We start from the raw sequence: 25068 nt of genomic DNA on the forward strand, positions 1-25068 counted from the left end.
GATCTAGGAAATACTAAAGTAACTGAAAACCAAATTGAAAGTGTATTTCAAAATCACAAGCATCAAAAAACTAAATTTTGTTTATTTTGCACAAGTAGTTTTCAAGTTACTTAGCGGGTCGAAATTTGATTGGATCTGGACCGTACGCTACTCATCTGATATCTTAACTGAAACCTGACATTATAACTATCTCTCATTTAACGAATTTCGGACATTTAGAAGTGAATACTAAATTACTTATTTAAGCCGCACAAAATACTTAAATTATTTTATAAATAGGCATGTTCTAAAATTAAATACCAGATATTAAAAAACTATAAAAGAATGAACAGATTATTATAAATGTAAAATTATAAATTTCAATGCTAAGATATATTATAAGCAAGTTCATTGTTAAATTAAAAAAATAATTTTAAACATTTTAAACTATATTTTTTGTAGTAGAATACCATTAAGTAGTATTTGACTTGGAATAACCTTTAAAAAACTAAACCTTAATTTTAACATTTTTTTTCTTAATTTAAATTCAAAAAAAATCAAATGTTTGACAGTTAGTTCTGGGAACAGAAAGTAATCAATAAAAAATTCTTTTAATTATGTTAAAACTTTGTTTTGTCACTGTAGCAGTCTATTTGATGGCTTATTTAAAACTGTTTAATTTTTTTTTTCTCTAGTTATTAGCCTATAAAAGTTTACCAGAAGAAAATAGTGAAAAACTAAAGGCTATTGTTGAAATATTAAATTATACAACATATTCTAATTGCTAATATATTAAAAAATAAGATAAACAAAAACAGTTGTATTAATTGTTTAAAATTATTTAATATATAGATTTTCTAACAATAATAAGTCAAGTTAGAAAATAAATTTGAGTTTAACAATCTTTTAAATAAAAAAGTTGAAGTCATTTCAAATAGAGACATCAAATCTATACTCTTTTAAAACCAAAAAATAATTTTTGAAATAAAAACTTTAATGGTTATCAGTTTTTTTTTTATACAGATTAAACAAGTAATGACAAAAATATATCAAATAAATTTCTTTCAAACAAATACTTTAACCACTATGCTATAAAAAATTTTAGTGTAATGTAAATCGACAAATATAAACTACAAAATTAACTAGGTCAAAACAAAGCTATTAACATATTTAAAACATAAACTATTTTATAAATACAGTAGACTTCCTCTTCAGTTGCACTTTGAACAAAATTAAAAAGTTTAAACTCAAAAATTGTTACCATTTTTTATACAAAATGATAAATTTAAATATGTTATATGCAATAATGTAATGAATAAACATGAAATCAACTAAAACATAAAACAAACATTCATATAAAAAAAGATCTATATAAGCTATTAAATATTGTGTATTTTTTGTTTTATTAATACTTAGTTAGTAATAGACTTTATTTAGGTTAAATTTATGAAAACATAAATTTGCACTTTTTTTTTGTTAAAAAGTGCGAACTCAAGAGGAAGTCTACCGTAATTAATATTTATTAGGAATTATGCAAACCTGTTATAGAATAAATAACTTAAAATAATTTTTAATATAAAAAGACTACTTAAATACAAACTAGGTTAATTAAGAAGTTTTTTAAAAGATCAAATAAATAAAAAAAAACTTTCATAAAATAATGTCTGCTACTGAATTCTAATATAATGCGAAGGATGAGGTTTATGAATGCTTGCAAACTTTTCTAATATGATTCTAAATCAGTCAAATAAAGCCTCAAGTCACCTCCTTTACAAATATCTAGATTAGATATTTTGCTCAAGATGTTGATAACTAAACTAAAAGCTTTCTCAACAACATAGCTAGAAGGAAAAACTATACACAACAATCTAAATTCCTCTCAAATGATTGGATACTTTTGCCTTAGTTTTTGTTGAGTCCAAAAGCTTTCATACCGTTCTTTGGAAAAAATCACTTTAAGTTCAAGGCCAGTTTGTAAGTCTGAGAAGCTTTCCTGTGAGTCGTTTACTTCAAAAAGATCTGCCACGAAAAGGATATATATTTTTATCTACATAATAGCTTTTTTGTGTCAAATCGAAATTTTACTACTTAATATGTTGAAATTTTTAAAAATTCCAGACTTTTAGATTTTTTTTTTGCTTAAATTGTCAAATTCCAGGTTTTTCTAGGTAAATTAGCAACCCTGTATATTTCTATTTCAAAGTCTAACTTAATGACTTTTCAAAAAACAATTGGAAGTATCATGAGGTTTAGTTAATATAGAAAGGATAGATTTTTACAAACCATTTGTGATCCTAAATAACTTATATTTCAGGTTAAAAAAAAGGGAGAGGAATTCCGATCGTCTATGATCTATGTTTATGTAAATAAGAAAATATATGTAATTAACATAAAAGTAGGAGCCAAAAGTACTTGATTTTTTTCTCTATATTTTACATAAACACAACAAGCTTTTTTGTTTAAGTTTTACCTCAGGGTCAAATATTTTTGAGCAAGTTAAAATTAGTAAAATAGCAAGATATAAAGTAAAAACTTTATGACAACCCAAAATTATAAAATCGCCCCCTTTTCGCCCCCTTACTAGTTATCGCCCACCCTTTCGCCCCCTTACTAATTATCGCCCCCCGAATTACTAAAATCGCCCCCAGGGGGGCGATATCGCCCACTTTGGGAAACCCTGTTCTAAATGCTTTTAAATAAAATATAGTTTTAAAAAATGCTTAGTATACGTTTCTAATAGATATCCCAGACATGTAACCAATACTAGTACTATTCGTAAGCTAATATTTTCAAACATTACATGCGTATTAAAAAAAAAACTTGATACTAAATTAAAATAAATTATACAGTATCCTTTTTTCATTACACTAACACACAGAAACATTTGTTAGTGTAATAAAAAAAGGATACTGTATAATTTTTTATTATTATATGTTGCAGTGAACTTGTTTTGCGAGGATCTATTGTTAACAAACGCTTAAATTTATATTTTGAATAGTTATTAAACTAGAAGTAAATAACATTTTTTCGGTAAGGTTCCTAAAAATTACGTAATAGTTTGAATTATAAAATATTTAACAATGTAGTAAATGTATTTTTTATAATTTTTAAACACACCATAAATTCTAGAGTTCAAAGAAAATTTTCATAAAAAAAGAATTAAATAATTAAAAATAAAACGAATTAAAGCTCGTCTTTCTGGTGGTGTTCACTAGACTCTTGGTCGCTTTTTATGCCGTCTTCAACTTTATCAACTTTTTCTTGCAGACCTTCCATCGAAATTTGTTCATAGTTGTAGAAGTTAACTAAAAACTTTCCAACTTCGTCCAAATTGAAAATCTGATAGGACATAAAAGTATATTAATTATTAGGCTTTTATATCCTCAAAAGCCATAAAAGTTGTTTTAAAACCAAACATAGCTAGTACTAACTTCGCCGTTCAAGCAGTTCGGGCAAAGCTTCTTTGAGGGCCACGGTTGTTTTTTGAGCCTCCTGTTCACTGAATTGTGCTTCTTCCAAATGTAAAGCATTGCTGATGATGAGTCGTCAACAAACTGTTTGTTATTTTAATAATTTCTTGGAAAAACTGTTTTTCCTATTCACAGTAGTAAGAAAAATTAAAAAAAGATTAAACGTTTTTGATTATTTTAAAGTATAAAAATAATATAAACATTTTAAAGTATATATTATATTTTTGTTGATTTAAACATTTTTTGGCCGTTAAATGTACTCAAATAACTTTAATTTCAATCAAAATTAGATTAATTCCAAAAACACAAACACTTTTCATGTCTTCAGTTTCATAACTCCAGTTTAGTTTGCATTCTCTGCATGTGAAAAAACTTTCAACGTAACCGTTGATACCTCCTAATATGTGGAACGGATCCATATCTTAAACAAAAAGTCGATAAATTCTAACTATTACCTTAAAAAATAGATTTGTCTATGTTTATTTTATTTAGCATAACACAATTCAAGTATGATTTTGGTGCTTTAAACTCAAGAATATTACCTAAATACTGATACATAAAGTACTTATTGAATTTTAGATGAAAATCAGAACGCATGTTTAAACACACTTCAGCATGTTCTGTTAATGTTTAAAAACACGTAAATCGATCGTATTTTTCACTGTAACACAAAACTTTTTTTTAAAGTGCCACTTGAAACAATGAGCTCACCGGGCGCGGTTCGGTGGTACTTCGCCATCATGGCGTGGAAAACCCGCCACAAGCAGCAAGGGTAGCTGGAGCACTGCTCGTACGCTTCGTCCGACGGCAGAAAGCTTCCATCCGTCTGCGTGTGATTGCCGCGTTTAAAAATAAAATATGAACACAACTGCGGCGTGTTTCAACAATTTTTGCTAAAACTTTACTCATGCAGGTTGAAATACAGATCGTGCAACAAGATAAAAAGTATATTGTCATGTAGTGTGTATGTTGGTTACTTATTTAAAATAAATATAACTTTATTGTTAATAATTAAAACGATTAACTTATTAAATACAAAAAAATGCAAACTTTTTCAGCACGCTCTAAAATTTGCTGCCACTCAGCCCATTTTATTTTCTTCTTGTTTTCTATGAGCTTACGAATTTTTCTTATAAACTTCATCGTCGATTTTCTACCGGGAAAGAACTGTAAATTAATTAATAAATATCTGTTTTTAAAATACAAAGTAGCGACTATTACTTCCGAAATAATTTCAAAAATATTTTATAGATTTTTTTATTTTGACAGTATCATTTTTACGAATGCATTTTCTTGAATGCACTTTAGAACGGCAGCAGCTTAATAAAACTACCTGCGAGAGTAAATTGACAAAGTTTCTCAAGTTGTCCAAGTCTCGGTTCTGAATGATTTCGTTTCCGGCAATTTCTTTTCTGAAGGCGTAATGAAGAGCGGTTTCCAGCTCACTCATCATAACCACTTCTTCGCCTGCTGCGTTTTCTTCTTCAGCGCCGTTGCTTTCCGACATTTCGTTGAGTTTCGAAACAACTTGGCTTCTAAAGTCTATGAAATATTATGAAAATTAACTTGATGTGACAAATTATTGAGCTTGTGCTGTGATATATGAAATTGATTATGTAAGTTACAACGTAATAAAGAGTAAACTCTAGAGGTCTTCGGATACTTAAACCCTAGCTAAAATTGGCAATTTGACTGTGTGATGCTGTTCATGTATTGTCGGCAGCGAAACATCGTGAGTCAATAAGGAAATTTCGTACAAAAACAGTTGCTTTAAATTAAAAAGTACATTCGGATGAAATACCTTCTTCATTAATTTCTACTTTTAAGATTTCAGCCTTTCCAGAATCCACAATCAATGCGCAGGCAGGTTGATTCGTTTTGGTGTCAACAGAAAACATTTCAGCTAGACGGCTTATCGCCTTTTTGTTTCGATTAGAAACTCTCCCGACTTTTACATCGACATTTGCAACATCAAGGGTTATCTGAAAAACTTTAAACATTACTACTTGAAGCGCAGTTTCAATTGTATAATAAATTGATGAAATCATTTATGAGTCGTCAATAAGTATATTCTCGTTTAAATTTTAAATCAAATTTTATAAAAATAAGTTGTTAATACATTCGAAACCTTAGAACCTTTAGTATTGCCAGTTAAGATGGTGTGTTACTAAGCATGTTTAATTGGCATCTTCATGTAAAAGCATAAACATTTCACAAACTGCTTTCATACTTAAGCACTATTATATACTTAAAAATACCCACTTTGGTTTGTAATCAGATACAATATTAAAACTAAATAACTTTTAAGTAACAAAGGCCATCCGTCAAGCCTTAAAGTAGGGGTCGATAGCCTTTTATAAATAATGAACTACATTGACTAGAAATTTTTTTTTGAGGATTCCCATAAATTTGAAAGTAATTCTTATAAAAAACTCCTTACAATAATTTTTTACGATAGGAAATTAAAAAAAAAACTTTAACAGTACTTTCGTATATAAATTAGTTTAATTAAATAAAAGAAATCGCAACTTATGTAAAAGAAAAAATATTCTAAGATAATACTAGTTCTACTAGTTAACTGTTTAACAATTTTAAGATATGAAAACTACAATTTTATTAAAAACTAACAATTTAGTTAGTCTTTTTTTTAGTTAAACTGACCAATATTTTTTAAATACCTTGTAGACTAAATATTTTTTAAAACACCTTAAGTTTATAAAAAAACTTACAAGCTTTCCTAAAACGGAATTTCTAGGTTCAATTAAGATAGCATACTTTTTATGTTTTTTCATGAAATCTTCCATTTGCTTTTTTCTAGAAAAAATAAAATAAATTAAAAATTACCATATTGTTATTTTATAACAGTTATGAACATTTTTCACAATGAATGAAAATATAAAGTTTTTGGTTATTTCAAAATTATATTATACTAAAAACATTTAAATAAAATTTCACAGAAATAAATAACAGTTAAAACTTAAAGTAGACGTATGCAATCAAAAAATACTAATGATTTCATAACTAAAACAGTATATTAAAAAATATCATAATTTACTAACCAAATATAAAAAATGTCTAAAGGATTTTTTATCACCAAAACAAAAGCCATTGTGTAAAAACTTAACTCGACTATAAAACTTTCACATATTAAAAGCGCAAGTTAAAAAGAAATGAAGTTGCTGAAATTCTTCTCATATGATGGATATAAATTCAAAAAAAGAATAAAAACTTGGCTTTAAAAACAAACTTAATGTATAAAAAATTAATATTCTATTTCTTTTAAAAGAACTAAGATAATGGATATGAACAAAATCTTGGTTCATTTTGTGAGTGTAAAATATTTTAGGCTTATCAGAGTTTTAAGTTTAACAGAAACATTTTTACAATATATTTAAAAACGTATTAATAAAAAAAGAGAGAAACTATTTTTGTTCAGTTGAATAATGAATAAAGTATACAACAACTAATCTTAGATATTCTATAATACAAAACTACGCTAAACCTGTTTTTAAAGTTTTTTCAAAACTTTAAAACATCCATAAACTGAAGTAAATATTTAAAAACTTCACCTATCAATCCCAAGCCTAAGACACCAAAAACTTTATTACTATTTCTATTTGAAAACTACTAAATAAATCTGCTTATTTTTACTTCAAAAACTCCAATGAAGGGCCTTTTGTCTTTAAATAATTATCTTGCAGCAAGTTTAAAAAGTCACTGAGTACTTTTTCATACGAGTCTGAATTTTCTTTTAATTTACCATCATTGCCATATACTTTTCTACCTTTGTTTGTGTTTTAGTATTTAATTTAAAGTGTAAATAAAAATACTAGTTGAATTAAATGCTTTAAATATAATTAATTATATCATAAAAAAGTAGTTTATTATATTTTAATGTCAATTTATTTTAATTTAAGGAATTACAAACAAAACAATGTTTCACTCCTATACTTGCATATAGGAGATCCTCAGTTGTTGTAAATAGGTCTTATTCAAATAGAATCTATTTGAATAAGACCTATTTACAACAACTGAGGATCTCCTATATGCAAGTATAGGAGTGAAACATTGTTTTGTTTGTAATAAACTGATAAAATAAATATTGGATATAAATCTCCTTAAAGACATTTAAGTTGAGAACTTTAAATTGTTTGATTTAAAACAAGTCACATTATTAATTTAAGGAAGTATAATATAAAAAGAAAATAACATACTAGTAAACTATATATAGTACGAAGATATTCCTAGCTTAAACAAATAGAGCTGTTATGTTAAGTGATTATTGTTACACTTTAAAAACTTCTTATAGTTGTATGAACAACGTCAAGTCAGTAATACAATCACATAATAACTTTATTTTATCTAAATATAATAAGATGACAATACAAATTAATAAAAACAATAATAATTATATCACGTATTAGTAAAAATGATAATAATAAATATTTAGTTAGATGATACACATGTAGTTAACATTAGTTTAGACAGAAACGATAATAGTATTTTAAATAATTGTAACATTAGCAAGCCTTACATAAATAATAATGATAACATTAATCGAATTTATAAAAATAATAATAATAGACCTATATATAGAGTATCAGCAAAAGCCTAACTAAAAGTATAAACTCAATTGTACCTAATTATTCATGTTCTATTAAAAATAATAATAACCATAATAACAACATAACTAATAATAGTAACAATAATAGTATTAACTGTAGTAACCATAATAATATCAACAAAGATAATATTAATAACAATAAAGTGATTACACCTGGTTTTAAACCCAAGAACAATGTAAGTAAAAATTGTAAGTCTCGTAAGTCGAATAAACTAAACTGCCCGTTACATGATAACCGCTTAATTAAAAATGTTGTGTATAAGGTGTTAAATGTAATCTTAGTGATGATAATATTAATGAAAATAATAATAGAAGTGATAATAATAATGACAAGTTTTATATCGGTTCGACAGAAGTTCATTTTAAAGATAGGTACACTGAGCATAAGTATACTTTTAAGCATGTATATAAAAATAATAGCACAAGATTGTCAGATTTTGTTTGGCAGTATTTTGACAGGTGTGGTACCAAACCAGAAATGGAATGGAGCATCCTTCACCACACCAACAATAACATCAGTAGCGCGAGCAAGATCTGCCAAAAATCCAATCATGAACGAATGGCAATTGTAGCAGAAGGTAGTAAACAATTACTAAATAAAAGACGTGATATTTCAAACAACTGTGTACACAATGGACGGTTCTTCTTCAAATAACACCTTGGCGCTTTCTCACCTTCCATATTTTTCATTTACCTTTACATAAACACACACACTCACTTAACATATATTAATATAATTATATATCCTAAGTAAAAACATAGTTTTATTGATTTATTTTTATATATTTATTTCACACATGTCACTTTCTATTTTCCAACATTTTATATATTCATTTTATTCTTCGACTATAATTCTTCATATTTTTTATGTGTTAATTCCAAGATTAATTGGAAACTTGTATTCAAATCACAGATAAACCGTACTTTTTTACCTACAACGCCCAATAGAGCTAGAGGTTTTTTACTGCAGGTTTATACTTAGCATATTACCACCACCTTGTTGTTTTATGTTTTATATTTTAACTTTCATTTTAAACGCAAATCCATAATTTACAACATAGCTTAATTATCAAGTATTTAAAATATCTCTACAAGATCTTTAATTTAAATACCCGACTGCTCCTTTCTGAAACAATAATTAATTAATTATTTTACTTGTTGTATAACATATATGTAGTTTATGTCATGGTGGTTTTATGTATGGCGCTGTAACTTATTTATTGGTCAGGGCTTTGAAAGCTTAATAACAAGCTTGATTTTTGTGCTTTGTTTTTAATTTTAAATTCAATCTACTTTCTAATTGCATCTAAGTTTAATTTTGTTATAATTTAGATTAAACATTTTAAACATTCAATAAATAAATCATATAATACCAAGTTTCTGTGGCTTTTATTGCCTATACTATTGTTTAATTTATCAATTCAATAATTAATGTTTGTTGTTTTACTTTTTATTCACAATAGATTACATATTACTTTTTTTAATTAAAGCGCTCTACTACTTTTTCCAAACATAAATAATAAATTATATAACTTTGTAGTACAAAGTCTAGCTAGTCCTAATGTTCATATATACTGTGACATAATTATTAGATATATTTTATTTAATGATTAGAAACCAGTAAATACTTAGAATTAGTACTTCCTTCATTTGCATGCAAGTAGTTTATATTATGGTTTGTTATTTTATTCTGTATTTTTACTTTAATTTATTTAGTTTAGACTTAATAATTACAAATATTATATAGTTTTATAACAGTCGGATTAAACATTAAGCATTTTATCTATTATTGACCATTAACCTATAAAAATCTATGGCAACTAATTTTATTTTTAATGGACACATGTATATACCTACTTTAGCTTCTATTCTTTCCTTACATTATTTATTTTTTTACAGAGCTCCGTAGAAGTGTGTTAACTCGTTTAACTTCACTGTTAACTCTAGTTCACTGTTACCCGTTTAACACACAGAAATATATGTCAGTGCAATAAAAGAAGGATACTGTATAATTTGTTGTTATCATATATTCCAGTGAACTTGTTTCGCTTGGATCTTTTGTTAACAAACGCTTAAATTAATATTTTGAATAGTTTACAGTTATATGTATTTTTATGTGCTTACTGTTAAAGTCTTATTATAGGTCAATGGATTTTCATACAAAAATTGAGTTAGGCTTTAAATTAAATTCAAAAACACAAACTATAATGAAATAGTAATTGAGTTGAAAAAAAAAACTAATGTTTTAAATAAAAGCTTTTTAGTAAAATAAATACTATTCAGAGCTATAGACGCTAACCAAATCTTAGAGTTAATTTTCTTGAAATTTCAAAAGTTAACTAAAATACTTTAAATTTTTTTTAGCAATACTTCTAAGTAACAGAAGGTATTCCTTTAATAGTTTTAGAACATTCATTTATTAAATTTAAATAACATTCTTTGACAGATTTGCAAAAATAAATTGTTTTGAAAACAAAGAATTTATCTTAAACTTCACAATTTCTTTAATATAAACAAAAATGTAACTAATAAAAATTTAAGTAAAAGTTGGAAGATATATTTTAAGATATATTTTAATAAAATAGTTTTTTCTGTCTATAAAGTAATCATACTATATGAAGAAACTATTGAATTACCAACTTTTATCTTATATATAATAAAAACTACTGAAAGTTTTGTTCAGCTGTAAAAACTGTCTGGTAAATCAAAAAATTTCCAAAAGAATAAGATCAAAAAGGACACTATATAACCTTACTAAGAAGTACTTACTTTCACAAATTACAGTGATTAATTACATTAAGTGTTTTATAGTTCCAGCATATTTCGTTGTTCAGAAAAAAATATTTGACTTTAAAGGTATTACATATTTTTTGGCCACCTTGATGTAAGTGCAAACATTCAAAAGACACTTCTTTAATTATTTATGAGCCTAAAATTGTACTATTTTCTAAATAAACTGACCTAACACAAATTGACACAAAACATTTTTATTGCTTTAACTTTCTGCGGTTTTAGATAGTTTTATACATTTTAAATTATAAGTTATAAGACCTCTTATAATTTTAACATTTATTTACAATTAAAAAAACATTTTTTTTTTAATTTAAATTAATTTATCAGATCCTCACCTAAAAACTTTCTTTGCACTCCTTTAAAGCTTGCATCTGATGATGGAGGAAAAAACTGAAAATTTATTTAAACATAAATCAAGAAACTAAAAATTCTAAGTAAATTAACTAATGTATAAAATTAGGGAGCGGGTCAAATATGCACGAAGACACTTTTGCACGAAGGGTAATTTTTTCACGAGAGTAAAATAATAAAATAAAAAACTTTATATAAAAAAAAAAAAGATAATAAGTTACTGACCAAGGGTAAGGGTTAGTGGTAACAGTGATAGTAAAAATAATGATAAAAAATAACTAATAAAAACTAATATTAAAAAAATTATTAAGTAAAAATTTATTATTTAAAAAAAAGTAAAAAAAAAGTTATTGACCGAGGGTAAGGGTTAGGTGTAACAGTGATAGTGAAAAAAATATAATAACTAATAAAAATAAAGTAAACAATATCAAAAGATAAAATATATAAACAAAGTTACCGACCAAAGGTAAGGGTTAGGGGTAACAGTGATAGAAAATTTTAACTTTTTTATTTAAAAAAAAAAAAATTGATATAAAAATTCAACCCGTGCAAAAGTGTCTGTGTGCAAAAGTGTTTTCGTGCAAAATGTCTCTTCGTGCATATTTGACTCCTACTCATAAAATTAAGTACAACACTATAAACTATTTCAAATTTAAAAATATAAATAACGGATAGACCAGCCTACTTTATAATCCAAAATATCTAAACTTAAAAAACCTCAAGTTAGTTTGTAAAACTAAAAATGAAGAAGTTTTATAGTTTTATACTAGATTACTTGTTTGACTGAAGAAATTTTTTTACAGAAATAAGAAAACAAACTACCCTACAGTCTGGCATTCCTCCAATAAAATAAGGGCTTTTAAAGCAAATTCCCATTCCATTGTCTTTACCTTTTTTAGATTTTGTTGCACAATCTACAGAACCTAGCTTTACAATTTTATTCCAACCTACAAAAAAATAACATAACCTAATATAAAAATTCTGAGAAATGTTTACTTCAAAATATTGTAAAGTACTATACTTAGAAAAAATACATAACCCTTATAGTGTATTTATTAGGTTTAACTTTATTATTTAGGTTATCAGTGAAATCTAACTATAAAACGATTTAAAATTTTACTTCTTGTTTTTCAGTATAGTTGGAACCTTTGAGATTATGTCTAAATCTCAAATTACTAAATACTTTTTTATATTAAACAGTAGTCAATGTTATAAAACTTTTGGTGGCTTATAAAATAACATTTAAAAACTGACTTTTTTATAATGTCTCTTAGGTTTTAAATAAGTCTAATTATTTCGATGACAGCAATGGTTAGCTTTTGTCAGATAAAAATAAATCTGTTTAAAAATACCTTTCATATTTGAAGCCAGCTTTTTGTAAGTTGGTGCAAATTCTTTGCAGTGGCCACACCATCGCGAATAAAAATTTACAATCCAAGATGCATTGGAATTTATCACTTCACTTCTAAAAATTGAAAAATAAAATAAGATTCGTTACAACAAATAGGTTTCATTTTTTTACAACTATAATAAAGTAAAACATAACATATTTTAATAAAAGTTGTTGATACTAATGAGTAAAAACTACATCTTCTTAAAAAACATTAAATCTACTAAAGGAGTTGAGAAGATAATTTCATAATAGTTTTGCTTTATGTTATGTGACAATTTTCTCCTTGACTCTGTAATATTTCAGTATCTATGTGCTTAAATTTTTGAAGAGTCTAACAAAACCTTTCATAAAATAGCAACAAAGAAAACATCAGCTATAAAGTCTAAGCCTGGACTGATCATATTCAAATCATACCACTTCTTTGATCCTATTCAAAATGAGCAAACCAGCTGTTTTGCTTAGTGGCAAAACTATACATCAATTAAAAAAAAACAACAACAATATATATTTAATCTTAGGTATGTATAGCTATAATGTTGAAACTGAAATAGCTCAATTTTGTATTGTATCAAGTGAACTTTAAAGTATTTTGCAGAAACAATTAACTAAAAGTAAAAGATAAAAATTTTGAAAAAATATTCAAACTAGCAGATAAAAAACCAGGCTGAGTTATTTTAGAAAAAAATCAAAATAGCTTGAGTTGGTCAGAATTAGCCTAAGTTTCCTGAGTGTGTGACAACATGATTTACTTAACTGTAGATTTTCTTATGGTTATGTAAAATTTGTTCTAGACTTAAAAAAATATTTTTCTTTAACTTTTTAGTCAGTTTTATTCAGAATAGTGTGATACATGCTATTTAATTTAATAACTTATTAACACAATAAGTATATAAATATTATTTACCACAGATGTTTTTGTGTCAAAACTTTATTCCGACTAACGGCGTTTCACTGTTCTAAAATAAATTTAAGAACAGATCTACAGAGTCTATAAAATATTGACACACATTAGAAAAATGCATGTATAATCATTTATAAAGTTTATATGAGTAGTAACTATAAACAAACTTTATGGTTTAAAAACAAAGTTTGGAATAAAAACATAAAAATTAAAGATTGTCTACGAAAATTTTCTATTTTTGTAGACAATTTTATATTTTTATTCCAAACTTTGTTTTCTAACCATAAAGTTTGTTTATAGTTACTACTCACATAAACACTATACATAATTATACATGCTTTTTTCTAATGTGTGTTAAAATTTTATAGACTCTGTAGATCTGTTTTAAAAATTTTCTTGAGAGCAGTGAAACGCCGTTAGTCAGAATAAAGTTTTGACACAAAAACATCTGTGGTATATATTCCAGGATTTAACGCCTTTTAACGTTACATCTTATAAATATTATTTATAAAATAAACAGATTTTATATAAGCTTTTTTAAAAGTTAAAAAAAGTTAATCTAGAAACTAAGGTTAAAACATTTCATTAGCATATAGTATAATGTAGATACTAAAATAAATAATTTTTTTTAACGACTAACTCAAAGTTATCAGCATCTAAAACAACTACATCATCATTTTCATCATACAGAGGAGGACTTTCCTTTTTAGAATTTGTCAATTTAAAAATCACAACGAAAATGATACACTTAAACAAGCAATTAACTACCATCTGAAAAAAAAAATTATGTACTTTAAAGTTTAAACTACCAACTTTTAACTAACAAATACAAAATTTGACTATAACATTAAAAACTGTAAACACAATATGTAGAGAGAGTGGACTAGAATCAGGTTTTAATTTGAAATTGGGAATGTTTTTTATGTGATATAAAAATTTTAAATAGTCCTTGATTTCCTTGAATTAAGCTTTAAGCAAAAATCCCATCTAGAATAAAAGTTAACAGACGTTTAGTTACATCAATTCAACATGTTTATGCTACATGCTAAAGTTAATTAGTTTTAAAAAAACTGTATAAGTATATTTAAAACTCTAGCTTTAGAACCATGATTGCTAAAAATAGGAACCAAAAACAACTAGAGTAAATTTAATTAATAAAAATTTATAATTTTATTATTAAGTTCTAAAATTTTGTTCAAGTTTATTTACATAAACATATAAAATTGTAGGAAATAACATTATTTAGTGGTCCACTAATTTTGGTTGCCAAATATTTTTGAGAAATTTCTTCTAGGTTTTCTGAATTTCTTCCAGGTTTTCAAAGGTATAAGTTTTTGGGTCTATTTTTAGCTTAAAATTAAGTTTAAGGCAAAAGCTATTTTAAATATTATAACAGTATTGAAATAAAAATTTATAGCTACTTTAAATGTGTTTAAATCTTTTGATGATGACAGAATTTTTTATTTATTTGAAAGATTTATTGTGTTAAATCAAAATTTCATTATCTTACAATTTATATGTAAAAATTGATTAAAGTTCCAGGTTTTTCAGTAATTAAAAAAAAAATCCAGGTTTTTCAAGTTTTTTTAGCCTAAATTATCAAATTACAGGTTTTTCCAGGACTCCCAGATTTTTTGACAACCCTGACTTATTAAAAATGCTGAATAATATTAATATAGAAGAGAGCTTGTAATATTGGGTAGGAATTCAATATGCACAAAGATACACTTTTGCAGGGTGTCAATTTTGCACAAGTTGAAAATTATTTAAGAATTTTTTGTTTTTTATTTTAGTTTTATATTTATTTTATTTTCACTAACAATACTAACCCTAACCCTTACCTTTGGTCAGTAACTTTTTTTTTCTTTTTTTTGTTTATTAATTATTTAATTTTTTTAGTTTTTTTAATAACTTTTTAATTTTCTATTTACTCTAGTGCAAAAATGACCCTTAGATCAAAACTTTTTTCAAAACTTTCTTCATTTAAAAATGTCTCTTTGTGCAAAAGTGTCCCTTTGTGCATATTTGACCCTGTTCCCTGTAATATTTTATACTTTTTTAAACTTAATAGCTCTAACACAAAGGCTAGCATACTGTGGTACAGAATTTATAATTGAGCTGGAAACAGAAAATAAAAAAAAGTTTTTAAATTAATGATTTATAATTAAGCTAATATAGTAATTGGTTACTACTAGTGCTTTATTATTGCTTATTTTAACTCACTATATCTTTAAATTATTTTTTACTTATACAATTATTAAAAAAGATATTTATGATTGGTGATAAAACTTTTTTGTTGGAGTGCAATTTTTCTTAAAATCGGACCTTTACTTATATAAGGAAGCCAAACTCTGTCCTACTCCTACCTCTAGTTTTCTTAAGCTTGTAGATAAATTATTGTGATTTTGTATTGACTTGGTTTCAGCTTGTGATATTTTTTAAGCATTATTTCGGAATAGGGAAATGTGCAAAAGTCAAAACTGCTCCAAGTCCAAAAAATGTTTTAGGTAATAATTACAACTCCCACCCGCACAATTCCAACACGCACACAACTTCAATCCAAAACATTTTTTTAAATTTATTTTTTAATTTTTTTCTTTTGATTTTTATTTTAACTTTCACCTTTACCCCTAGCCATTACCCTTAATCGGTACTAGGTTTTTCGGATTTGATCGGGTGGAATTGTGCGCGGTAGGAACTGATGCGGTTCCCGATTTTAGAATGATTGTCGTTCAACGTGTGAGAAATATTAATTTTAGCAAAAAATAAACTAAACAAATTATTGTGTAAAGACAAGTTTTTTATTGTCAATGGAAAACTTATTTAAAAAAATTGTTTTTGTAGGTCGTTTTAAGTGGGAGGCTGAAGTTTTGCAGATATTCAAAACCAGCTATTAGCATTTTTGAACAGATATTTGCTTAGCGAATTTCGCTATAAACAAGTTTTCGTAAAAAAATAATGGAGCTTAAAGTTCTTATTCAATTTAGACAAAAAAAATTTTAAACAATTCGTCTTGCTTTATAAATACTACATTTTTAGTTTAGATTGAATAAAAACATCTAAAAAATTATTTTTTTTCTTCTCAAAGTTCAATTAATTTTTTTCTTGTTTATTCTTTATAAAACAACTAAGTTTCGTAAAAAATTAATGGTGCTTACAATTATTATTCAATATATACATCTTAAACGATTTGTCTTGCTTTGTAGATATTACATTTTGATTTAGGTTGAATAAAAACAACAAAAAACTTGTTTTTTTGACCTCAAAGTTAAACTAGTTCTTTGGTTGTTTGTTTTTTATAAAACAACAAAGTTTCGTAAAAAGTTAATAGAGCTTACAATTCTTATTAAACTTAGGCACAAAATATTTTAAACGATTCGTCTTGCTATGTAGATATTACATTCTTAAATAAAAAAACTAATCGTTTAAGATGTTTTTTATTTAAAATGAATAAGAATTGTAAGCTAAAAGAAACTTAGTTGTTTAATAAAAGAAAATAACAACATTTTTGAATTAGAAAGAATATTTTATTTAATCAAAACCAAAAATGTAATATCTACAAAGCAAGACGAATCGTTTAAAATATTTTGTACCTAAGTTTAATAAGAATTGTAAGCTCTATTGACTTTTTATCTAACTTAGTTGTTTTATATAAAATAAAGAAGAAAAAAAGTAGTTAAACTTTGAGGTCATAAAAAATAATTTTTTTGTTGTTCTTATTCAATCTAAATCCAAAATGTAATAACTATAAAGCAAGACGAAACGTTTAAAATGTTTTTTGTCTAAATTTAGTAAGAACTGTAAGCTCCATCAATTTTTTACAAAAACTTGTTTATAGCGAATATCTGTTCAAAAATGCGAATATCTGATTTTGAATATCTGCGAAACTTCAGCTTACTGTTTTAAGCTTTGGAAATTTTTACTTTAGACTTTTTGTTTGTTTTTACTTTTTTAAATAAAACATTTAACTAATTTTTAACCTAATATGTCCAAAAAAAAAAAAAACATTATAAAAATCAAAACTGAACAAGTTATTAATGTTATTTGAATTATTTCAAAACCTTTATTAAAAATTATCTTATATCAAGTTCTAAAATAAAAAAAAAGAAAATTGCTGTGCTTCTTATCATTAAGTGAGTAGTAAGCATACCATTTGTCAGTTTAACAAAATTACAATTCGGGCTTACTATTTTAAGTTAAAACAAAGTAACGCATAAAAGTATTTATAGTCAGTTATTATATCAACTCATAAGAATTCTCGCAAACCTGGGTAATAATACCTATTCGGTAGTTTAATGTATTTTACTAAACCTTTCAAATCACGTTCACGAATTTAAAATTTCTTTCTATTTTGTTTAAGTATAAAAAAATAAGTTTGCTCTAATTTAAAAAATGCTTGGTCTAAGTTTTTAGAAATATTTTAGTGTTTACTGTACTGTTTTAATAAAAATATTATGTTTATAAACTCGTTTTAAGATCTTTTAAAAGTTCCGTAACTTGTGTATAAAAGTTGTCCACTAAAATAAGAGTTTTTTTTAAATGCTTAAAAAGTAATATGAAAATATCTTACTTAACGTATTTCCCTTAACATTGTTTTTTTTTGCTATTTCAAGAGAACAGAAATTTTTAACTATTTTTAACTTAAAACTTTCAAACTAGATTGAAAAACATAGACTAAATTTCACCTCCTTTAAAAAAAAAATCGAGAATCTCTGTGTTAATCATAAAACAATTTTTTGAATTAGCTATTTTGTTAAATTTACTCCCATTTATAACTTTCACACAACTAAACACTATAAACTTTAGATAAGAAATTACATAAGCATCTTAATATCAATATGTAAGTTTTAGAACTTAAAAACATTTTTTTTTATAAAACACTATGTAATGAGTTAAAATTTTCTATTTTTTTACATTTAAGATGATGTAATTAAGGCTTTGCATTCGTCATTTCAACAGTGTGAAACTTATTCATAAAAAATACTTGAGCGTAACATTTAAGTTCTAAAAAGTATTCAGTTGGTATAGCAATATTAGCATTCTGGCAACCCTAAGGTAATTAACTGTAGCCATTGTGTTACTAGATGGATAGAAAACATAATTTTTATTTGCAATTATCTTAATTCACACCTAATTAAATAAATACTTTTCTCAATCAAGTTGTAAAAACTTGTATAAAGTTTATTTTTAACCAGTAGATATTATTTAGAAATTTAAGATGTTTTTATTGAGTACACTAAAAACAAACGTTAAGTTGGCCAAAATTAGAAAACCCTCATCAATATAGTTTATTGAACGAAAAAAAAAAGCGTTCAAAATATTTGGTCCTAGGACCTGGTGCACGAAAAACCCCTTTCGGTTATCGAGTTGCACACCACGGATACCTTTTAACGTCTTATCAAGGACAAATATTTATCATTTTAAACTTTACTAGAAAAGTATTATTTTCATGGTTGAAAAACTTGTTGAAGTAATGATAAAATCAGAATTTATGAGAGTAAGGATGATCATATAAATTATATCTCGATTTTGTACTACTGTAGCAGTATCGCATGCTTCACTGCTTTCGTAATTATATAAGAGAAGAGATTGCAAAAATGATTAATTTCTTAATGCTTAAATATGAAAATTTTGAATATACGTGGCTTTTTGGTAGAATGGTGAGCCAAAGCCATCTGTTAACTCTTTTTTAAGCTGGGTTTTATTTAAAAAAACTATTATGTTTATGTAATCTTTATAGTGTGTATTTACTTTGTATATATTGTATTGTGTAATAAGTTGTAAAACCTTTTGAACAGTAATTAGGTTAATATCTAAAAGACATACTATTTAGAATATATTAGCCAGATTAGCTTTTTGTGGTAATACTTAGTTTATATAATGAGCCTTAAGGTCCTCCATTACTATAATACAAATGCTGCAAATGTCATACAAGTTACCTATTTAATCGAAGTAGCTGTTTAAATTTAATTTAATTGACCTTGTAATCAACTGAAGTTTCGTCCTAATTAGCTACCGGTTTTCTACGACCGGTTTCTCGCGACTAATCCTGCCTGATGAGTCCTAATTAGGACGAAACCGGTCGTAGAATTGTCTCGGATGCTGTTGTTGTTGATGTTGCGGTAAAGTTCATTAATTATTATTGATGGCGCGAAACATCTCAACTCTGTTGATGATGGCCGTAACAACTTCTGGTTAAAAACAAAATTTAATATAATAATGTTATATTATAATACGATTTAAAATACATAGCACAGTGTAAAAGCGTTTTTCTACATGAAACTTATTAAAAGAGATTAGAAAAATAGAGTATGTAAATAAACTAAAAAAAAAATTATTTGTTACTTTTTATGTCTTTTGTACAAGAAAATAATACTTTATTTAGACTTACTAGATTATTTAGACTTACTAAATTTAACATTGAGCTTCTTTTGTATCTAAAAAAGCAAAAATGAATTGCAAGTTATTATCAAAATGATCATACTTTAAAAATAAATCACTTATGTAAATTTAATTTTTTAACTACTCTAAACGCTTTAAAACAAAAACACAAAAAAGCTAAAACCTTAAAGGATCAAAAGTAACTATTGTCTAGTTTATAGGTGAAAACAAAAAGGAATTGCATTAAAAAAAAGTAATTTGTTTAAGTTAAACTAGTAACTAAATTTATAAAAATAACGCTTTAAATACTTTATATAGCTTATACAAACTATAATAATTACATAAGGTAAGATAATACAAATGTTAAATTATATTTTGTATAAAATTCCATTTTAGTTAAAAAAAGTTTGTTTTTAAATATACTTAATCTATAAAAAACCTTTCAAACACTGCTTTGTTTCAATACAATTTATAAAACTTTGGGTTAATCATAAATTAATGGCAGCTATTGAGTTAGAAAATCAGTAACTGTAAAATAAACTGATTTTACTTTTTTTTTTAACTAGAGCGTTATAACAAGTAGTATTAATAAATTTTACTGACTTATTAGAATGAAAATAAATCTTTGTTCACACAGCAATTTAGAACTTTTTAAAGCTTTAGTACTGTTTTATATTGTTTATAAGTCATTAAGTCTTAAAAAGTGTGTTTTAATTAATATCTTTAAAGATTTTTTGAAATTTACCATTAAAAAAAAGTTGAAGAAACATAAGAAGTTGAACAAGATAAAGAGTTGATACATGAAAATAAAGGTATATGTGTTAAAGTTAACTTAATTCTTAAAAACGTTTTGCTTCAACTCTTTTTTTCGTTGTAAACTAAAAAAACATGTAAATTAAAAGAATCTAGTTTTTCTTTTAATGTTAATTCTCCTTTTCATGTTGACACTGATTTAGTGATTCATTTTTCTCTGATTGGGATATAAATTGACTATACGTCTGTACTACTTATGTCTGAAAAATATAAAGTGTAAACGTACATAAACAAAAATAATACTGAAGTCTTTAATATGCGTTTTGAGAAAAACTACTTTAAACAATTTACAAAACATGATGTATTATTGAATATTAAAGTAATGTCATGTAGTTTACAGTAGTGTGAAAAGTAATTTTTTTAATATATTTAAATACAAAATATTTATCTTTTAATTTACTTAAGTTGTTCAGTTTCCAAAAACATTAACGAATTTATAAGTTTATGTGGAGACTAACTGTATTAGTAATTTTATTGTTGTAAATACAAGTTTTTCAAAGAACCATTTTATTTGTAAAAGTCTTGTAATTTTTTTTTTTGGAAATTACTGCTTAACAAAAACAGTTTACGTAAATAATAATCATTGTTACATTATATTGTGTAAAATATATTTACTATATGTTTGAAACTGTTAAAACGTAAATTGTTTGTTTTCATAACTTTTTGTCAAAACTTGAAACACTAACTGCTTTTGAGCATTGTGAAATTTGTTGCTTCTTCAGACCTTTCGTTGTACATTTGAAAGCTAGTATTGTTATTGTCATGACTACGAAGCGACATCAATGCTTTGCGCAATCCTTTAAATGACTTTCTCCCGTCTGATCCTCTTCTGAATTCTCTGTTCAGTTTCCAGCTTCGAATCCTTTTTTTAACCTCGTCTTGAATCTTAAAATGAAGTGAAAACATAAAGTACTTTAATTTTTTCGAAATTTTGTTTTTGTATTTTTTAAATAGTAAACAGAAATTTGTATTTACACATTTAATTTTAAACGTAATAATAAAACTTAAGTAGTTTTTACTTTTCTGTTTATAAAAATATTACTTTGTTTAAAATTAGTAGGATGCTGTTCTATGCTGTTCTATTATCTATGATCTAAAAGGCTGTACAAACAGTTTTTAGAATGATTAGACTATTAGTGAAAATACTTCTAAGGAATAGGTGTAATAATAGCTTAAAAGTTACTTATACTTCTTTTTAGTAATAATATTTTTAAATCTACTTTTTTTTAAAAGGTTGTTTCACTTTTACACTAGGTAAAGTATAGCAAAGTTATAAATGTAAAATGTAACTTGATTTTAAAGGTAGTTGTTTTGAAATTTTTCTTTACTCAGATACTATCTTGCTTAATTTAAGTTTAATAAAAGTTAACGACATAAATTTTTAAAGTTGTTAACTAATGATTTCAAATTAAAGTTTAATGTGCTTAAAACGAGATATCAGCTAATAACTAAACGCTTTTGGTATCTGACCTATTTTTAATTTATGAGCAAATATAGTGATACAATAGACAACTTGAGTAAAAATTATAAAGAATAATAATGTTTTTACCTCAGAGCTGCAGAAGCAATAAATAACTGCTACTAAAAGACCCTGTAGAAAATTTTTGATATGATTATATACAATAAATGATTTTTAGTCAAACAGTTTAATCATTTTGATTATAGCAGACAAAACTTCTTACTTTATGCTGTGTATTTTTGATTAATACCTTTATTTTGTATTTTTTTGTTAAAGAACTAGTAAATCTAACTTATTTTGTACAAGAAAAATATTGATAAATCAAGCTAATTGTTTATGAAGTATTTTTAAAGTTATTAAACTTATATATCCTAAAAAACATACACTAGTAAAGCTTTATTCTAATTAAAACAAAGAAATTATCTTCTTTTAAGTATTTTTTGTTAACAAGTAAATATTTTAATGCAAAAAAATTAAATGGTTTAGAAAAATTTTTATTTATAAAATCTTTATATTCTTAACTAAAAAATTAGTATCTACTAATTGAATTTTTTTTTTACTAAAAATAATAAAAAAATAAGAAAAATTTTAAGCTTAACTTGTGTTAGGTTTTAGCATTTACTTAAATAATAACTTTTGCTTTTAAATTAATAATGAAAAAATTCTATATTAAAAATTAAAGAAAACTTTTCAACTACAATAATAAAAAGAGTTGATTTCATTGTTTAAAGCTTCATAAAGTCAAGTTTTTTCAATGTTTAACGTTTTAAGGTAAAGTATAGCTTCTATTTTACCTGTAAAGACGTTGATATTAGTTCAAAACACTTTACAACTTTAACAATCACAGTTCCTTCGTTTACATAATCAATAAATCCCGTTATTAAGTATTGAATTCCTAATAATGGTATAAGGGAAAGAGTTGCTTTGGCTAATCTGTTTTTTGACATAAATTTTGACTGACTATAAACTATATGCTTTAATTATGTTAACATTTAAAATGTTTATCAAACAATAATTCTAGTAACTTTAATATTTATAAAAAGTTTTAGTTCTATTAACGTTTTACAACACGTTAAAATCTGAAAACATTAATTGTAGAAACCATAATTAGAAAAATAAGTATATGGTTTTTATTGGATATTTGAAAAATTATATGATAATAACCAAAAATTCTTAAAAAAGAAGAATTTGACTGTATTTTACTATACAAAATAGTAAAACAATTTGTTTGAAACTTTTTACTGACTATTTATACATTTTGAACCATTAATGTATTGATATTTAGAAATGTAAAAGTACTCGATTTTATATTCAAATTTTTCATAATGAATTAGGTAAATAAACTCAGTATATAAAAATTATTACAAAAGTAAACTTCTAACCTTAACTTAGTATCACGTGAACTACGATTTGAATTAAATGTGTTTCGACTAAGCTTTGAAGCTACTATACGGATCACCATGATATATATTACCAAATTGATCTTGAAAATTTAAAAGATTAAGCTTGAATATATTAGTTTTATGTAGTTAGTAACGGCAAAATATATTTATTTTTATTATTTCTTAATAATAATCAATGATAACCAATAATAAATAATGAACTTTACCGCAAGATCAACAACAACAGCATCCGAGACAATCCTACGACCGGTTTCGTCCTTATTAGGACTCATCAGGCAGGAATAGTCGCGAAAAACCGCTATTGTGATCTTAAACAAGCGGGCTTAAGTACAAAGCACTGAATCGACCACTTGTGGGTAAAGTTGAAAAAATGACACAGCTAAATCTTAATAATAATCTTAAGTCACAAAATGAGCAAAACATATTTTAAAGTAATTTTTTCTGTTTTTAATTGGTGTTTTTTAACTAAACTAACTAATATTATTTAAGTGTTTTCAAATGTGTTTATGACAGTTTAAAATTAGTATCAAAAAAGAAAAAAATGCTAACAGATAAAGAAGCTAGTATTGGACCTTTAATCATCCACCATAGTTTGTGTTGCTCAATTGTACTTTCAATATTGCACCTAAAAGTACAAGAATGTTTTTGTACAATAAAGCAACCAAAAGAGACAATATAAATTAACTTGAATATGTCATTATCGTTTTTTAATATAAAAACATTAAATGGTCCATATCGTGACATGCTTAAAAATGTTAAAAAAGGTTCAACATTAAAACCTCTTTTATGAAGCAAAAACTAAATCTACTATATCTAAACATATAACAAAAACTTACTTAGACTTTAACATGTCTTTGCTTTTTAAGACAAATATATAACTAATTGTAAGCAGTGCTGGGAATACTGTTAAAATAATACAGATTAGAGATGTAGAATAGAAAATATTACTGTTCGTTCTAGTGCAGACTTATTAAAATTTATAACACTTGTTAACTAAGTAGATTGAACATAACAATAAACATTAATCTCAATTAATGTTAATTATACTACTTGGTTCATAACTTTAAGGCTTTTATTTTAAAATTAACTGTACAACTGACTAATGGTTTAAGCTTTTACCCTTTTTTAATAATTTATTTCGAATTAAATTTGAAATCTTAAAAAAGTACTTAAAAAAAGTTTTAAAAAGTTTACAAAACGGCTTTTGTGCTATATGCTGCTCACCCCATCCAAGCAGTACGAAGCCGACCATGGTGAGGCGTTTATTGAAGGCAAAAGATTTCAACAGAATCAAAAGATAAATTCCTTCTACTAACAGCCAGTAATAGTTTGCAACAGAAAAGTATTGTAGCAATGTGGCATGTAGGTAGCATGCAAAACCCTGTTAAAAAAATTTTTTGGTACAAAGTTACGTTACTGGTGCAAAAATCAAAAAACGGAATACCAAAACTTTCTGATTATACAGTAATGATTAAATTGAACTTATATTTTTAAAGAACTG

The 25068-nt window shown here is 25.2% G+C and overlaps 1 protein-coding gene across 1 annotated transcript; it reads right to left on the reverse strand.

Moving 5' to 3' along the window:
• Positions 1-2938: 2938 nt before the first annotated feature.
• LOC145831695 (sulfhydryl oxidase 2-like) lies at positions 2939-14278 on the reverse strand. Its single transcript, XM_082939007.1, has 13 exons — positions 14152-14278; positions 12570-12682; positions 12040-12164; positions 11202-11256; positions 7101-7233; positions 6179-6263; positions 5251-5431; positions 4783-4991; positions 4500-4616; positions 4161-4275; positions 3761-3870; positions 3411-3533; positions 2939-3318 (listed from the first exon to the last, which is right to left on the reverse strand). Exons 2-13 carry the CDS (start codon positions 12574-12576, stop codon positions 3163-3165), a joined length of 1416 nt encoding a protein of 471 aa, XP_082795133.1. The 5' UTR covers positions 12577-12682; positions 14152-14278; the 3' UTR covers positions 2939-3162.
• Positions 14279-25068: the final 10790 nt, after the last annotated feature.

Source organism: Thalia democratica, chromosome 3, assembly GCF_965202585.1.
Source record: "Thalia democratica chromosome 3, ktThaDemo2.hap1.1, whole genome shotgun sequence".
Taxonomy (NCBI): Eukaryota; Metazoa; Chordata; class Thaliacea; order Salpida; family Salpidae; genus Thalia; species Thalia democratica.

Bases quoted from the DNA above. Each gene is read 5' to 3' on its own strand.
- LOC145831695 (XM_082939007.1), bottom strand. The intron at 7,234-11,201 runs GTGAGGATCTGA...ACACAAACAAAG, and splicing joins AGTGCAAAGAAAGTTTTTAG to GTAGAAAAGTATATGGCAAT. The intron at 4,276-4,499 runs GTTTGCATTTTT...AATCACACGCAG, and splicing joins TTTTAGAGCGTGCTGAAAAA to ACGGATGGAAGCTTTCTGCC.